Consider the following 18,441-nt stretch of genomic DNA (forward strand, 5'->3'; position numbering starts at 1 on the left):
ATCGTTCATTTGACAGGACACGGGAATGGATTAATAGTCAATGGACTCATTAAAACATGGGTGAATTACATGCAAGGACACTTGGTGTAATTGATAATAAAGTATTAAAACCTTATTACAGTTTAAGTCCTCAATTAGTTGGAATATTTGACTTCGGATATAAGGATAATTTGACGAGGACACTCGTACTTTATATTTATGACTGATGGACTGTTATGGAAAAAACCAGATGGACATATCGAATAATTCAGGATAAAGGACAATTAACCCATGGTAATAAACTAAAATCAACACGTCAAACATCATGATTACGGAAGTTTAAATAAGCATAATTCCTTTATTTCATATTTTTATCGCACTTTTATTTACTGTCATTTTATTTATCGCACTTTTTAATTAACGTATTTTTTTTAATTATCGCAATTTTATTTATTGTACTTTTTATTTATCGCACTTTTATTTATCGCAATTTCATTTATCGTTATTTACTTTACGCTTTAAATTAAGTTATATTTATTTTTAATATTTTACATTAGGTTTTAACTGCGACTAAAGTTTTAAAATCGACAAACCGGTCATTAAACGGTAAAATCCCCTTTTATAATAATAATAATACTACTTATATTTATATATATATATTTATACAAATATAGTTTTTAAAAATATAGCGTTAAACTTGGCTAGTTCCCTGTGGACGAACCGGACTTACTAAAAACTACACTACTGTACGATTAGGTACACTACCTATAAGTGTTGTAGCAAGGTTTAGGTATATCCACTCTATAAATAATTAAATAACTTGTGTAAAATTGTATAGTATTTAATAGTATTTCGCAATAAAAATATAACTATTTCGTATACACCTCTGCACACATCATTGACTAAGATGACGTGATGCTTACTGATGAGCTTATCGCAGCAAATGCTGCCTATTCTGCACATGTCACTGGTTCTACGGAACCCATTATGGATATTGGTGTAGTGACCCAAACTTTTCTATGTTTATTTATATTAATTGAATTTGATAATTACATGATTAAGTGTTTCCAACATGTTAAGCAATCAAACTTGTTAAGACGTGATTAATTGAAATAGGTTTAATATAGACAATTGACCACCCAAGTTGACCGGTGATTCACGAACGTTAAAACTTGTAAAAACTATATGATGACATATATATGGTTACATATATAGTTAACATGATATTATGATAAGTAAGTATCTCATTAGGTATTTTAACTATGTGTATATACATAAAAATGAGACTATTGAATTAAGAAAACTCAAAAACGATATATATAACGATTATCGTTATAACAACGTCTTACTAAATACATATGAATCATAATAAATATTGATACACTATGTTTAATCATGAAATGATAAGTAAACATGTCATTAAGTGTATTAACAATGAACTACATATGTAAAAACAAGACTACTAAATGATTTCGAAACGAGACATATATGTAACGATTATCGTTGTAACAACATTTAACTCTATATATATCATACTAAGATATATTAATATATCATAATATCATGATAATGTAATAATTTAACATCTCTTTAGATATTATAAACAATGGGTTAACAACATTTAACAAGATTGTTAACCTAAAGGTTTCAAAACAACATTTACATGTAACGACTAACGATGACTTAACGACTCAGTTAAAATGTATATAAATGTAGTGTTTTAATATGTATTCACACACTTTTCAAAGACTTCAAGACACTTATCAAAATACTTCTACTTAACAAAAATGCTTTCAATTACATCCTCGTTCAGTTTCATCAACAATTCTACTCGTATGCACCCGTATTCGTACTCGTACAATACACAGCTTTTATATGTATGTACTATTAGTATATACACTCCAATGATCAGCTCTTAGCGGCCCATGTGAGTTACCTAACACATGTGGGAACCATCATTTGGCAACTAGCATGAAATATCTCATAAAATTACAAAAATATTAGTAATCATTCATGACTTATTTACATGTAAACAAAATTACACATCCTTTATATCTAATCCATATACCAACGACTAAAAACACCTACAAACACTTCCATTCTTCAATTTTCTTCATCTAATTGATCTCTCTCAAGTTCTATCTTTAAGTTCTAAGTGTTCTTCATAAATTCTATAAGTTCTAGTTTCATAAAATCAAGAATACTTCCAAGTTTGCTAGCTTACTTCCAATCTTGTAAAGTAATCATCCAACCTCAAGAAATCTTTCTTATTTACAGTAAGATATCTTTCTAATACAAGGTAATACTCATATTCAAACTTTGATTCAATTTCTATAACTATAACAATCTTATTTCGAGTGGAAATCTTACTTGAACTTATTCTCGTGTCATGATTCTGCTTCAAGAACTTTCAAGCCATCCAAGGATTCTTTGAAGCTAGATCTATTTTTCTCATTTCCAGTATGTTTATCCACAAAACCTGAGGTAGTAATGATGTTCATAACATCATTTGATTCATATATATAAAGATAGATCTACTAATTGACGCGAATCTTAAAGATAGATCTATTGGGCCTAACAAACCCCATCCAAAGTACCAGATGCTTTAGTACTTCGAATTCGTTTTTATCATGTCTTAAGGATTTCCCGGAATGATAGGGGATATTCTTCTATGCATCTTGTTAATGTCGGTTACCAGGTGTTCACCATATGAATGATTTTTATCTCTATGTATGGGATGTATATTGAAATATGAAATCTTGTGGTCTATTATTATGATTTGATAATATATAGGTTAAACCTATAACTCACCAACATTTTTGTTGACGTTTTAAGCATGTTTATTCTCAGGTGATTATTAAGAGCTTCCGCTGTTGCATACTAAAATAAGGACAAGATTTGGAGTCCATGCTTGTATGATATTATGTAAAAACTGCATTCAAGAAACTTATTTTTGATGTAATATATTCTTATTGTAAACCATTATGTAATGGTCGTGTGTAAACGGAATATTTTAGATTATCATTATTTGATAATCTATGTAATGCTTTTTAAACCTTTATAGATAAAATAAAGGTTATGGTTATTTTAAAAATGAATGCAGTCTTTGAAAAACGTCTCATATAGAGGTCAAAACCTCGCAACGAAATCAATTAATATGGAACGTTTATAATCAATATGAACGGGACATTTCAGTTGGTACCTCTGCTACTGCCACCACTGATTCTTCTCAGGCTACTGCTTTTGCTGAGAAGAAACCATATGTGTGCCAGGTACCAGATCCTGATGAAGTTGTACCTAACTTCGTCTATAGGGGAGCATCCATCACTCCCAAAGTTGCCTTGCTGGTGGATCAGCTGACTATTGACCCCCAAAGTGCTATAGTCTCAGCCAGTAAATTACCAGAAGAGCTAACTGAGCTACTATCTCAGCTGGATCGACCAGCAAGAGAAGAGATATATGAGAGGTTGGCCACGTTACAACAAGTTAATGAGCAGCCATACTATCACTACTTTGGTATGACTCCAGCTGCTTCTCCATGGCCTGGTACATGGAGGCCTCTCAAGTTCATCATAGATCCAGCTACTGGTAAATGTATTATGCAAAATGTCCCTGATTCGCCAGTACCTTCTGATTCATCATCTTCTTCCTCATCATCTTCTTCATCTGATGGTGATGCTGATAAAGGTACTGGTAAGGGCATACCAGTCACTCATGATAATGTGACTGGTTCCAAAGACAAACCATATGATGTAACTGATGATGCAGATAATGATGCTGACAAGAATACCAGTGGTTCTAGACCTTCGGGTGAAGGTAAAAATGATGGTGATCATGGTGACGAGTCAGATTCTGACCTTTCACCTCCACCACCCCACGGAGGTACTTCTATGTTGGCTGCTACTGATCACCCCTCAACCAGCAGCTTTAATGCTGATGAGGTGGCTGCCATCTCCACTCTGGCTGTCAATAAGACATTAGTCGAAGTTACACCAGATCTACAAAGCACCATTCGTTCTGCTATTATTGATAGAATGACTGAAGTCATACGCAGAGCTAGGGAGGTTACCACTTCTACCATTGAAAACCAGCTCAAACAAATATGTGCTTTTGCTGATCTAGCGGTGGATGCTATTGTCAAACAATTTGAAGAAGAGGAGGATCTCAAGAGGCGAATCATCTCTCATAATGAATATACTGATCATCTTGCCCGTCTTTAAACTAATCTTGATGCTGCTAATCGAAGGAATCTTTATCTTAACGAAGAGAATCGGGTATTGACAGAGAGGTTGGATTCGCAGGAACAGCAAATGGTTAATATGGTCCCTATCTCAGCTTATCTTCAATTGGTGGAGACTATGTAACAAATGGCAGCCTTACAAGCAGATGTTAGGGCTACTGTTAATCAAATGGCCATGAGTGTTGCAAGAAATGAAGTTAGAACTTCAAATCTGGCATAAAATGTTCTTTTGCTTCAGTTCTTAGCAGGGTAGATGAACAGACAGAGGGGGAGCAAGAAAAGGATGTTATTGTTTCTACTGATTATGCTGACTGGAAAAACTTTGCATTTTCAGTGCCTGAGTCAGACAGTGACCTTGATGCACATGTTTCCCCTGATCACCCTTCTGCCCCTGCTGATGACAAAAAGGGGGGGGAGAAGAAGTCTAAAAAGAAGTTCAAAAAGAGAAAACAATCTGAGGGGGAGCATGAGCATGAAAAGGCTCCTAAACAGCAAAGGAGAGATGGTGATGATGATGGTACTGGTACTGATCAAGGTGCTGGCACTAAGTCCAGCAAAGCTCATACTGAAGCTGGTGTACAGGCAGCTGGTGAATCTCAACCCAGTGTGTCTGCCACACCAGTGGATGATATTGGTTCTGGCAGTAATCCCAGTGATGTTTTTAAGCTGGCTGTTGCTAAATCTTTTGTTGTCTCTCAAACGATTGAAAGAAAAATGAAAAGAAAACTGGAGAGACATCAGAAGAGACATCAAGATTTAAATGATGTCTTTAATGTCAAATGGGGGGCTTATGTTGCTCGTAAGCATCACAGAATTGAACATAGAAGAAGCCTGGACCCAGACAAGTTGAATATTAATGATGAACTAATCAGCATTAAAAAGTACAAAAGAGATGCTCGTAAAAGAAATGCTAAGTTCATGGTTAAGTATGACAAGAAAAGGGCAAAGCTGTATGCTGAGCGAGCAGACATGATCAAAAGAATGACCCCTGAAGAAATGAAAGATTATCTGCAATCTACTGGGTCAGGAGGAGTAAGAGCTAACGTGTTCATGAAATGGCTAGATGTAATATTGGAAACTAGCTCATCTTCTCGACCAACATCTTCTGCTCAGCCAGCTACACAACAACAGTCAGCAGAAATAACAGACCTTGATGTTGATGATGTTAAGGGGGAGCATCTTGCTATTGTTCCCTATCTGCCTCCAGCTGATACTAATCAGTTAGCTGGTACTGAAGACACAGCAAGGAGGGCTGTGATAGAAGACCCAGCCAGTAGTGTGCTGCTGGGTGAAACAAGTGTTGAAGACCCAGCCAAGGAGACTGAGCTGGGTGTTAAACAAGATGATGATACTGTTGATCCTGCTGACTTCACAGTCTGGGGTAGAGGAGATCACTTATTTGTTCAATCCCTTATCTCTCCTCGGACTCTTGCTTATTTTAACAGAACATAGGATGAACGTATTAATCAGTTTTCAGTGAGTTCTTCAGGCATATCAGAATCAATCATGTATCCTCCATCTTCCCCAAAGCCACATGATAAACACACAACTTGGGAAGATGATTCAGTTGCCCGTGGTGAGCCAAATCTATTAAAAATGAATCCAGATGAAAGAGAGGCTTACAGGCTGGAGATCACTGTACTTGAATTGCTTGAGCAAAGACAAGTAGCTATTTCTGAAAGGATACGCCAAGTTAGATTGCTGCATCATTCTCTTGATCAGCCATTCTACATCACTGCCTTAACTTATGGCATTAAAATTGGCGTGTATCTAAATAACAGTGGTCAAAGGCTACATACTGATGAAGAGAAAGCTCAATTTCATGAGGCTCGGGTACTGGGTATGGATCTAAGGTAGTATCGTGATGCCCTTAGAACTGAAGAGGGAAGGAAAATGATTGAAACAGCAAAGTCTCTGAATATTACTGCCGATGATTATCTTTTGGGCTTAGAAGTTGAAAAGCAAAGAAGAGAGGATGCTGATGCTGAATATGCTGAAAGGGTAAGGCTTCAGGAAGTAGAAGCTAAATTGGCTGCTGATAGAAAGCAAAAGGCTGAGTCCCTCAAGCTAGCCAAAGCTATTGTTAAGGAACAAGATAAAGCTCTTGATGAACTGGAAGCTGCTGAGAAAGCACCTGCTACTGCTCCTATAGAAACTGAACGAACAATTGAGCTATCTGATCACTATTATAGGAGCAAGTATGGTGATGTACTGACCAGGAGATCAAATCCCAGCAAGATCATCAAAGTGCACAGAGGTACAAAAAGAGCTTTCAGTATCAGCAGGGAAGATAACATTCAAGAGAGGGTAGACTACACTGATTTGAGAACCTTCGGATTCAGTGAATGGATGGAGATATTGGAGTACTTCATTAGTAAAGCTGAAAGTGATATTAAAAAGACATTGAAGCCAGAACTCCAAGAGCTCTTCAACAAAGCAACAAAATTTGAGAATGCACCAGTAGTAAACGTAGAAGAAGTACTTTCTCAAAAGCCTAAAGGAAAGAAATCTACTGGTGAAGGCCCACACAGAAGAGATCCCATCATTCTACCTCCTAATGTTCCAGTTTATGACCCTGCTGAGCTGCCTTACTTGTTTCCTGAAGCCTGGGTTGCCTGGAAAGTAAAAGAAGAAGAGCTATCTGGTGATGAACTAGAAAAAGATAAAGATAAAGACAGATAGCCTTCTAGTGCTTAAATTGTATCTTTTGTTACTTCATTTTTCATTATGATGTTTTGTAATTACTGTATATACTCTGTTGTAATGAAGATGAAATGAGTTAATCTTCAAAATCATATCAAGTTATAAGATACAGATAACTCAGCAAAAGATCCCAAAAACAAACTTAAAAGGGACCAATTTTCTGCCTATTTTTCATTAGGTCCCTCTGTGCTGGCTTTAGTGTTTTCTCTAAATGTCATAAGTTTTATCATCATTAAATAGGGGGAGATTGTTGAGTCCCCAAAATAATTAAGGATTTAATTATGACAAAACTGTAATTTATTTACACTAAAATGTTATGTGCAGCCAGCACAAGTTTGTTTATGTATAGACAACAAATATTGCTGTGTCAAGTGTTCAGTATGCTGCCTAGTCTACCAGCACAAGGAAGAGTGTATTCTTTGAATAAGCACACGATGATTACTCAGCAATTCAAGAATATCAAGTGACTCAGCATAAAAAGAACCAGTAAACCTGGTAAGCAGCATACAACACAAGACATCCATGCTCCATTACAAGCATAGTGGTTTCCCGAGTGGTCTACATCAATTGTACTGTTCAACAGAAGTCAAAGACAAAGTTGAACAGGAAAGGACACGCGTCGGTAGATGACAAGTGACCTTACAAGACCACGTGAGAATGCAGAAGTTTAACGCATGTGCAGACATGTGCTATACTATGTCAATGCCTAGGGAACACAACATTCTATTTATTTAAACGAATAGTGGTGCCAAACCAAATTGGGGTGTTCCTGCAAATAGCTACCAAAGTGGAAAGAGGAGAGCACGCTCTCTGATGCAGTTGTCCCCACAAGTACAAACATCATATGTACCAGTGGACAATAGAACCATTACACGGTTAATAGGACTACTATAAATTGTTGTATCCACTATTGTAACAACTAGTGGTGTGAGTTTATTTATTTAGAGTCCAAAACGTGTAATAGCTTTAAGTTTAACCTCTTATCTATACTTAGGTAAATCTGTATCAACCAACTATCATTCCGCCAAGGATAGTTGAAATTCTTTGTGATTTAATCAATAAAGAATAACAGTTGAAAAATTACCTTTGACTCTATTTACATTACATGCTTGAATACTAAACTGTGTTTAATTGGTTAGTTAAATATAAGAAATTGTATCCACCCCCTCTACAATACTCCTGTTGTTTATCAAGGGACCAACAATAGGTGTACATGGGTTTTTAATGATTTTGGTATTAGACTTTACAAGCCCCGTCCATATTGCATTTGTCGTGGGATGTTAATCGGATCTCATCATCTAGTCATCTAGGATATTAATTACTGAATCTAATTGAGTAGATTAATCAATTAATTGTTTTACACTCTTACGAATTCTCATATCTAGATCGGGTTTGCATGACCGTCAGAGATAAAATAATTGATTAATCCTTTTTTTTCTCAAATTAAGCACTCAAAGTTATTATTCTAATTTTTAGGTTTGATCAGTGAGCAACATGAACGATGTTGTAGTACCAAATCTGGTGGTAGTAGATCTACCGATATGAAATACTTTACGTAAGTTTAAAGACGAGATTCACACCACTAATCATAGGGTGGATAATGTCGGTATTGCAAGCATTCGTCAACGTTTGCTCGCTAAAATGCCAAGGTTAAGATAGTTAATTATGGTTTATTTCCAACATAAAATAATATATCAATCAACCTAAGTTGCAAACATTGAGCAAACATTGAGTTGTAGCTCAATTGGTAGTGGTCTGTCTCTCTTAGCAAGAGGTCAGGAGTTCGACTCCGCTGGGTTGCAACATTGCACTCAATGTTTTTCATGACCTGAATTATCCACCCAGTTCACCTTTCGCTTTGTGCGGGGGTAGCGGGGAGAGGGGTTTTACCGACCATGCCTTCGAATTGGTCCGGATTTCCTCCAGGGCAGAAAGCGTGGGTAGTAAAAAAAAAAAAAAAAAAGTTGCAACTCTATCTAACCCGTCTTCAAACATTTCCTACAACAAATAAGCAAGATGATATGATAATAAACGTTACAAAATTACACTTATAGATGTTAACAACATTTCATATGTATAACAATAATGCGACACATGGTTGACACTTTGAAGTGTTTGATTTCCGTCTTTAAAATAAACTAGTATTGTGGTCCGCGCTTCGCGGCGGATATTGGTAGGCCTTGTCGAAATCGACAATTACCGAATTTGAAACCAAAATGACCTAACGGTTAAAAAGGGGTCCAAATGAGTTAATTTCCTTCCCCTCTATAATATGTAAACAACTATAAAACTCGCTTGTTTTGTTGCTTACGTGGTATGTAGCTTATAGTAACTTAAATTTACACATTGTTTACAGCTATTGTTTTGCTTTACAAAAGTAGTTGTTGGCTTCATTTGAGGGTTTCAAAAGTAGTTGTTGGCTTCATTTGAGGGTTTCAATCCTTCTTTTTATTTGAACCAATAAGTATTTCCTTTCCACCTGCGCAATTCTAAATTCAGTTTGTTTTACATGGGTAGGCAGTTGACATGAAAGGTATGATATAATATGAAAGTAAGGTTATGACAATATTGTTGACATATAATGCAGCTCTTTAAATATCCAAAGAAAAATTACCTGCATTAAGCTTATACCTTTTGTTGCATCGATTTCTTTTCTTAATCATACGTATTGTTTATGGATTGTTGGTTGGTTTTCTTCCCATATGCAACTCAGTTTTTATAAGATAAAGTTTCTTACCTTGTATGATTAGCACCTAAGATCTCGTTTTTACTGTGGTTTCTCCAACTGCATTCATCACTATGTCCTTGATCACACTTTAAGCTGTTTACTCCATTTTGCTATTGGTTTCCTGCAACAATTTTAAACACACAACTACTAATTAAAATCCAACTTCCAATACTCTATTTTGCAATTGGCGGTGCCCTGCCTCACTGGGCTTTGGTAATGTTTTTTCAGCGTCCTATTTTTTTCGTAATTTATTCTTGGTTGTTTAAGTACTTGCGTAGATGTTTGTTCATGATTCATGAATGTAATTTAAGGGGGGCTAAAATGGGTACGAAAATATGTATACCGGTTTGATTTGTACAATTTCTCCTAGTGATAGATAGTCTAAAAGCACACATTTTGAACACTATTGACATATCTAAACGAACAAACTCTTTACACAAAATGATAATTTAATTTACCAAAATCATAAAACTTAAATGTGTACAATTTCAAAGTATGTAATCAACTACAAATAGGAATAAGTGATGCATATACCTCTGGGCAAAATAAAGGAAAATCTATTTGCCTTTAGATGAACATGAGCCTACTCTGTCTTTAGATGGCTGAATGCATAATTTTGAGGCTCTACATCTAAATTTCTTGAATATATACTAAAAGACTTATATGAAAAAGAAACTGGTCAAAGGGTAGAAGTCGCTCACAATTTAGTTATAAATTTTGCTACTCTAATATTGAAATTACATGTCTATTTTGAAAACAAAATAAACACACCCATTTTGGAGAAGTAATATCCTTTTATTATTCGATGTCAAAAGTCACAGTTTACATTATATTGTTGAACAAAAAATGTGAAAGTATCAATTAGATGAACACTATAAGGTACTATGGATCCTAAATAAGACTGATTCGAAGACTGTATGCAATCTGAAAAATATTAAACCATGCATTCCAAATTATAAATATCCAAAACTATTAGCCTGCAAAAATCTATATTAACTACCATATGCAAACCATGGGTGTTAAAACTACTATATGAATAGACAGGAGAGGAACAATATAGATGGCTTAACATGAATACATACCTGCTTTAACATGTCTAAGAGATTTCCTTTCTCTTAAACTTGATATTAATTGCCTAACTTTCATTTGGAACACGTGAACATCAGTGTCAGCTCCATCAATAGTAGTTAAATTGAGAAATTTATCGACACATCTTCTTATCTCAGGCTAGTTAACATTTCAGGTAGAAGTTATAAAAAATTGGGGATTGCCATGTACGCGACAAATGGCCTAGATATCCAGAGTATGACATAAGACACTTCTCACCGCCACAATAAATAAATACATGCACCATTATAATCAGCTGTATCTTTGTAAATACGTGTGATGCCTTTATAGCATAGGACAACAACCGAGAAAAAAATAAAGAAATTAACATTACATATAGCAACTTACAATGAAATGTTCCAAAGCAATACCTGGTATGCATAAAACTTGTAAATCACTGTCACTACCTCAGATGACTACAACAGCAGCTATAAAAATAAAATCTTGTGAGACATCAATAGCAGTTAACAAAATCTAACATGATTCACCACAAAAAAATAAAGAAACAACAAAAACCACACCTTCATTACTGAGATGTGATGATTGCAAGAAGCTAGTAAACTTTATATGTACATTTTGTTTAATTTTAATAGATCACATATTGTCATAACTTCTTTGTTGTTCATTTATGCATATTTCATGTTACTCTTTTTGATTATTATTGGTACTGTTACTTTGCATTAGTTATATGAAGACACAGTAAACTACTAAAGTATAATGTACCTATTCTGTACCTTGAGTACAATTTTTTAAACAGGTCCTCAAGAGTCGGTCTTAGTAAATCGAATACTAAAAATGTTATCCTCACCATCTACACCGGATCATTTTATGGGAGGTCTACTACCTGCAAGTGATTATAAAAGCATATACATAATTTTTACATAAAAGGGGCTATCTAAAATGAAACAATAGATAGAGATGCAAATATGAGGTTCATCATACCCTAAAACATGACATGAGACGTAAGGTCTTAATAGGACATACATACCAAATTGAATTTGTTACAGTTAATTCATAGTTTCATACACATAATAGGGGCGCGCGTATATATATATATATATATATATATATATATATATATATATATATATATATATATATATATATATATTACGTAACATAAAATAAACTACATTTGCTAATAATCAGAATTCAACCTAAACCTAGATCATTATCTGAAGCGAAAAAAGTAACAGCTTGAATTCGGATTCTAAACACTAAAAACATGAAATAAGAATACAAATCGACTTCAGTACTTACGATCTTGATGATAACGATTTCAAACATTTCAGCAAGCGTAGCTGCACCTGAAACCTCAGCTCAATTAACTTCAATTTTAACTTCAACAAAGTCATGATGCATAAGACTAAGTTTAATTAAAAAGTAAAACCTTGATGAATTCCACCCAAATATCAAGTCATTTTTTGCATCACCCTAAACAGTTATTCCAGAGCATTTTTTTTACAAATTCGTAACAGAACGAAGGTTTACCTGGTCGAAAATAGTGATGGGGGTAGCGACGATGACGGCGGCGGCACGACGGTTTGCAATTGGAGAAGAAGGATGGAGTAAGTAGCTGTGTGGTATATTATTTTTATTACCAACAGAAACCCTAATTTATGTTGTAGATAAAGCCTGTGGATGAAGGTTGTGGGAAAATCCAAGTGGCTAATAGTATAGAGGATGAAGGTGGTTGCCATTGTTGTGGAGTTTAGGAAGAAGCTTCTAGAGAAATGTGGAGAGGATTGGAGGTAGAGGGAGGTTGTTAGGATTTCGTTTTTGCCTTTTAAATAAACAAAACGACCAGTATATTGTAGTTACTGTTAATGAATTGTATTAGCCAATCAGACGCTGACACCATTTAGCACAATTTATATGTATATAAATACCTTTCAGGATTATTTTATACATCATACTACTGTAATAGGTTATTACGCTACTCAAATTATTGATCAACATGTGTTGTGAATACGTCAATTGCATCACTAATTTATTTATATTTATTATATATTATATTCATATTCATATTTATGTGAGTATGCATATCTTCACTTAACCATAGAACTTGCTCTATATGATAGTGTTTGACTTTAATAGTAGCAAGTTTTGTCCATTAAAATCATTCGTTGATGACTTTAGACATAAAGAACTTTTTTGCGCATGGTGTTACCACTTACCAGTTCCCCCGAGCTCATATAAGAAAAAAAAAAAGTGTCACAAAATACTGTTTCATATTATTTCATTTACTCCAAACGCAAACAAGTCAACACATTATAAACAATAAACAATGGCGACTGGATTTGATATTGATCGGTTTTCAGGTTAATTTAACCAGGAACACTTCAAAAGAACAGTCATTTATAATTTTTTACACTACAAAAACTAAATGCACCGATTACTAGAAGTATCCCTAGTTACTATGTAATTTTGCCCCAATTAAAACATGACAAATAAAACAATATAGAAATTAGTCGATAATTGTTTAGATATATGGGGTGGTTGTGATCCTACTAAACGGATAAACGAATAAATTTTTTCCTAAGAGGGTGAGTATTTGATCTCATATATTTGTGACATAACCGAATTATCCCCTAATCATTTTTACCATTTTCATAAAATAATACACCAAAAATAATCATTTTTACCATTTTCATAATACACCGAAAATATGCTTATTTGTGAAATTCAAATATAAGTGCATCTCATGAGGATAGTGTGTTTTGATTGATGACCTTAAAAGAGAACAAAAAAGCAAAATCGAATATACACCTTACAAAACATTACCCCTATCTACTTTGCAAAGGCCACTCACATCCGCATTTCTTTATCCATAATTTTTTATTTATTTATTGCTTTTTCTCAATTTCTTATTTATTTACATCCATTTAACAACTTCCATTCCCCCCTTCCTCTTCCCCTGTACCGCCACAACCACTTTCCGGCTGCTTTTCCCTTCGTTTTCCGGTATGTTCTCCCTACATTACCTCAAATTCACGTTTCTGATCGAAATCGAAATGTATATTAATATCAATATCTATTTTTCTTTTTTATATTTGTGTCTGGTTATATGTATATGTTTATACAGGTATGCATACAGTATATATGGATGCACACGTACATACGCACATATGATTTTGATAATTATGAATCGGAGAGTTCACTGATTAGTGTTTTGAAATAAGTAATTTGCCGGCTTGCATTTTACTGTAGTAAAATACGCCTAAAATAAAATTTTGGAGGTTGACCTAGTCATAGAGTGCCAAGTATTGATGGCTGTTATATTTACTTTGTCTTCTAATGCAAAAAATATCAGTATTTTTTTAGTTTTTTTTAACTTTATTATAAATTTTTAGTTTGTTGTATTAAATTATTCAATACTTCGCAAATGACCAGAATGCCCTTGCATACCTTTTCAATTTTCAATATAATAGTAACTAGATTGCATCACAAATCATGTTATCTATAATTGAGTTAGCTTTTCGAATCTGATACTATTCTTCATGGCTAATTTAAATATTGTAAAATAAATATAGCTTATACATATAGGGACAATAGGTTGTAATAACTAAATGAAACTGAATTTCAAGTAGATTGATGTCTAAAAGATGTTTACTTGTATAGTTAATTACCTGACTGAAAAGTTTGTAATCTGGTCTTGAAACCACAAAAAAAGTTACTATTTTTCATTTTAAAAAGTACAAAATTTAATGTTTGTGAGTCAACTGAAATTTGTTACATTTGATAGTGCAAGTCGTGTTAAAAAATTTGGATCTGCCACTACGAAAAGGAACAAAATGTTGGTGTCTTTGCTTATATAAAAAGTATAAATAAGAAAATCAAACACACTTCGATCATAGTCTCATAGATTTCAATAAGAGCGATTAGTCACATGTTCACAAAAGGAAGAAAAGCAAGCTAAGTTTATAGTGGTTTGTAAGTTGAACATGAACATTTCTCTAAATTGTGTATCTATAGACGATGAATATCATTTTTCGAAAAGACCTACCTCATACTTCATGTAAGGACCGTTAACTGGACTTATACTGGTTTGTAAACTGAAAGACTATCCAATAGTCCAATAGTACAGATTATATCAAAGTATCAAAATTTAACTTCTAAATATCTAAATTATGATTCTCTATTGACAAATTTTTTTTATTCTTGTCTTCAATTATGTGGTTAGGCGAAAATGGCGCAATGTTTGGCTCCTTCAGTGCAATGGCAGATGAGGTTAACAAAGAATGCAATGGATACAAGCTGTATGTCATCTAAAATGTTGAACTCTTTGTCTTTGAAACAAAGCAAAAAAGGATCACTCAAAACTGCAACAAAATTTAGGATTTGTGCTTCTGCAAGTGGGACCATTAACAGGATGGAAGACCTGCTCAACTTGGATGTAACTCCTTACACCAATAAAATCATCGCTGAATACATCTGGTATAAAATCTTCACTTTACAATTCAATAAAAAAATGATGACATGGCATCTTAAGCTCATACATAAAATGAAACAGGATTGGTGGTTCTGGGACAGATGTGAGGAGCAAATCAAGAGTATGCAGCTTCTATAATTTTTGATGTCATATATTGACTATCGTTTTGTCAACATAGAAAAACTCTATAATTTTATTTAATCTTTTTTTCTTTTAGACACTATCAAAACCAGTTGAGCATCCTTCTGAGCTTCCAAAGTGGAATTACGACGGATCAAGTACCGGACAAGCACCGGGAGAAGATAGTGAAGTTATCTTATAGTAAGTCTTACTCATATTATCATATAATAACAAAAAAAAAGTACAGGTTTCGTTTTATGTGGTGAACTAAGTGTAGATGAAATTTAATTATACAGCCCCCAGGCGATTTTCAAGGATCCTTTCCGTGGTGGCAACAACATCTTGGTGAGTGTAAGCTTAGGATATGTACTTAAGCTGCAAAGTAAAAGGGTCATATTCGTTATAATTAACTCTATTATGTGTTTGTTTTTAAAGGTGATCTGTGATGCATACACACCACAAGGTGTGCCTATCCCTACCAACAAACGGGCCAAGGCTGCCGAGATTTTCAGCAACCCTAAGGTTGAAGCTCTTGTGCCATGGTAGGTTATCTCGTTAAGTGAAATTATTCATTTGAAAATTAATAAAGACAAATTAATCTTTGGATGAAAATGCTTAACTCACTCAACAAATATGATTTAAGGTTTGGAATTGAGCAAGAGTACACTTTGCTTCAGCCAGATGTGAAGTGGCCTTTGGGTTGGCCAGTTGGAGGTTACCCTGGTCCTCAGGTACTGCTCATTATCCTCTTTTTATTTTTTTTATTTTTAAACTTGTACAAAACAAGATTACTTTTAAAACAAATGTAATTTAATTATTTTTATATTTTTGGAACTACTACAGGGGCCATACTACTGTGGTGCTGGAGCAGATAAGTCGTTTGGAAGAGACATATCCGATGCACATTACAAGGCTTGTTTATATGCTGGAATTAACATCAGTGGAACCAATGGAGAAGTTATGCCCGGACAGGTTTTCATCGACCCATTCTCTTTAATTTTATTATTGATTCAAGAAAAGAAATATTATATCAAGGTTTGTGTTTAAACAGTGGGAATTTCAAGTTGGTCCAAGTGTCGGAATCGAAGCTGGAGACCATATCTGGTGTGCTAGATACCTTCTTGAGGTTAGTCGTTGATAACAATTTTCACACAATAAAGATGTCAATACTCTATAATTGTATATGTCGGTTGAAATCTAAGTTAAGGTTGTTTCTCGTGTACCTAAACTGCTTTTAACAGCGAATTACTGAACAAGCTGGTGTTGTCTTGACGCTTGACCCTAAGCCCATTGAGGTAACATATATCTTTCTTTACTTTGTTTTTCTTTTAGCTATGGAGTACTATTTTTTAAGTTAAACCTGTTTGAGATAAAACACAACCTATACCAACCACTCGTTCATATGTGAATGGGTCAAAATGACACCTATTTTATTAATTTTAAGCTCGTCTGGTTTGCATTGACAGGGAGACTGGAATGGAGCAGGATGCCACACCAACTACAGGTATTCAGGCGTCAAATCGTGTTGGATATGTGCATGTTTTTCAAACAGATAAATGTATGTGTGATATTTGCTTCTATCTATTATTACTTTTAAAACTTTGTGGTTACAATTTTCAGTACATTACCCATGAGAGAAGATGGTGGCTTTGAGGTAATTAAAAAGGCGATTCTGAACCTTTCACTTCGCCACACTGAGCACATCAGTGCTTATGGAGAAGGAAATGAGAGAAGATTGACAGGCAAACACGAAACTGCCAGCATCAACCAATTCTCATGGGTGTGTAATACATACATATGAACTTCTGTAACTTAAACCACTAAAATGGTCATCGTTTTGTTATTGTTCTTAAATGGTATTTTTTTACATCTGTTCATTTTGCAGGGAGTAGCTAATCGTGGTTGCTCGATTCGTGTGGGTCGCGATACTGAGAAGGAAGGCAAAGGTATTCATATTTTTACACACTATGTACAACTTTCGATCCATTTGACCCAAATCGATCAGATCATAAATGGATTGAAATGGCTCTCCTTTTATATATTGTTTTTTATGGTGTAGGTTACTTGGAAGATAGGCGTCCAGCATCAAACATGGACCCATACACGGTGACCGGATTACTTGCTGAAACTACAATCTTGTGGGAGCCTACTCTTGAAGCTGAAGCACTTGCTGCCCAAAAGTTGGCGTTGAAAGTGTAGGCTTTATCAATCAAGGCGATAAGTCGAAGAAGCATTAACACGCACAATCATTCACGTTCTTTGAAAACTCGCTTTTCTGTTTTTCTAGTTGATTTCTTCAAGATCTTGTTGTAAATAAAGGTCGTCACTTTCAAAGCTTTTTTAAGCAAATGGGTGTTTTTCACACGATTAGTGGACAATGTATGCACATATTGATGTGTGCATAAGTGGACTTGGCCCTTTCTGAGCAGGCTTTATTTTCTCTTGTTGAATTGAATTCACTATCATATATAAGCAAATAACGGTTTGGAACCATATACCCCAGGCCAAATCTTATGAAATATGGCTTTACTGACTATTATAGTGTTATGTATGTATGTATGTAAAAAAGACAATTTTTTTAAATATAGACATGTTGTAGGCTTGTAGCAGTTCACAAAAAGAATACATAGTTAAGTGACATAATTAACTTACCCGACATTGAAGCAAGTTGGGACTTGGGAGGCCGAAGACTTGTGGTAATTCACAAAAACGATCAAGAAGTATCACGAGGATGACACAACTAGGATGTCACGAACTTAGGTCGGGGAGAATGTTACAGCCCAAAAAGTTTGTGACCTAACCCACCAATATTGTAGCCCAATTATAAGTTTTTAACCCAAACTAAGGAAAGTTTAAGAATCTCATGGAAGCTTTCAAGATATTTTTAATTTTTTATTTATTTATTTATTTATTTTTTAATATATGAAAGTTCTATGGATATCTCTAGAAACATGTAATACATTATAATACCTTGATCCTAAACATGTTCTACTTTAATCTTAAGTTCTTAACCATCCACTTTGTAGTATGAGTAATATAAATAGGGTGGCCTCATTTGGCATAACACACCTCAATTTTTTTTTTATATTTTCTCGTATAAAGTTCTATTATTATTCCTATATACTAATACTA

The 18,441-nt window shown here is 34.4% G+C and overlaps 1 protein-coding gene across 1 annotated transcript; it reads left to right on the forward strand.

Annotated features, from left to right (window-relative positions):
• Window positions 1-13,568: 13,568 nt before the first annotated feature.
• On the forward strand, window positions 13,569-17,778 carry LOC139839796 (glutamine synthetase, chloroplastic). The gene is made up of 14 exons (XM_071829955.1): window positions 13,569-13,721; window positions 14,941-15,194; window positions 15,271-15,310; window positions 15,407-15,510; window positions 15,606-15,654; window positions 15,745-15,851; window positions 15,953-16,040; window positions 16,153-16,281; window positions 16,361-16,435; window positions 16,551-16,604; window positions 16,776-16,813; window positions 16,930-17,089; window positions 17,195-17,255; window positions 17,369-17,778. The coding sequence occupies exons 2-14, from the start codon at window positions 14,947-14,949 to the stop codon at window positions 17,506-17,508; spliced, it is 1,293 nt and encodes a 430-aa protein (XP_071686056.1). The 5' UTR covers window positions 13,569-13,721; window positions 14,941-14,946; the 3' UTR covers window positions 17,509-17,778.
• The last annotated feature ends 663 nt before the right edge of the window (window positions 17,779-18,441 follow it).

The sequence above is a fragment of the Rutidosis leptorrhynchoides genome, chromosome 4 (genome assembly GCF_046630445.1).
Source record: "Rutidosis leptorrhynchoides isolate AG116_Rl617_1_P2 chromosome 4, CSIRO_AGI_Rlap_v1, whole genome shotgun sequence".
NCBI lineage: Eukaryota > Viridiplantae > Streptophyta > Magnoliopsida > Asterales > Asteraceae > Rutidosis > Rutidosis leptorrhynchoides.

What these genes read in the sequence shown, in the direction of transcription:
- LOC139839796 (XM_071829955.1), top strand. Translation starts at nt 14,947, where the DNA reads ATGGCGCAATGTTTGGCTCCTTCAGTGCAATGGCAGATGAGGTTAACA. An exon ending in ATGTGAGGAGCAAATCAAGA is followed by an intron (nt 15,311 to 15,406) that starts GTATGCAGCTTC and finishes TTTTTCTTTTAG; the next exon opens with ACACTATCAAAACCAGTTGA. An exon ending in GATAGTGAAGTTATCTTATA is followed by an intron (nt 15,511 to 15,605) that starts GTAAGTCTTACT and finishes TTAATTATACAG; the next exon opens with CCCCCAGGCGATTTTCAAGG.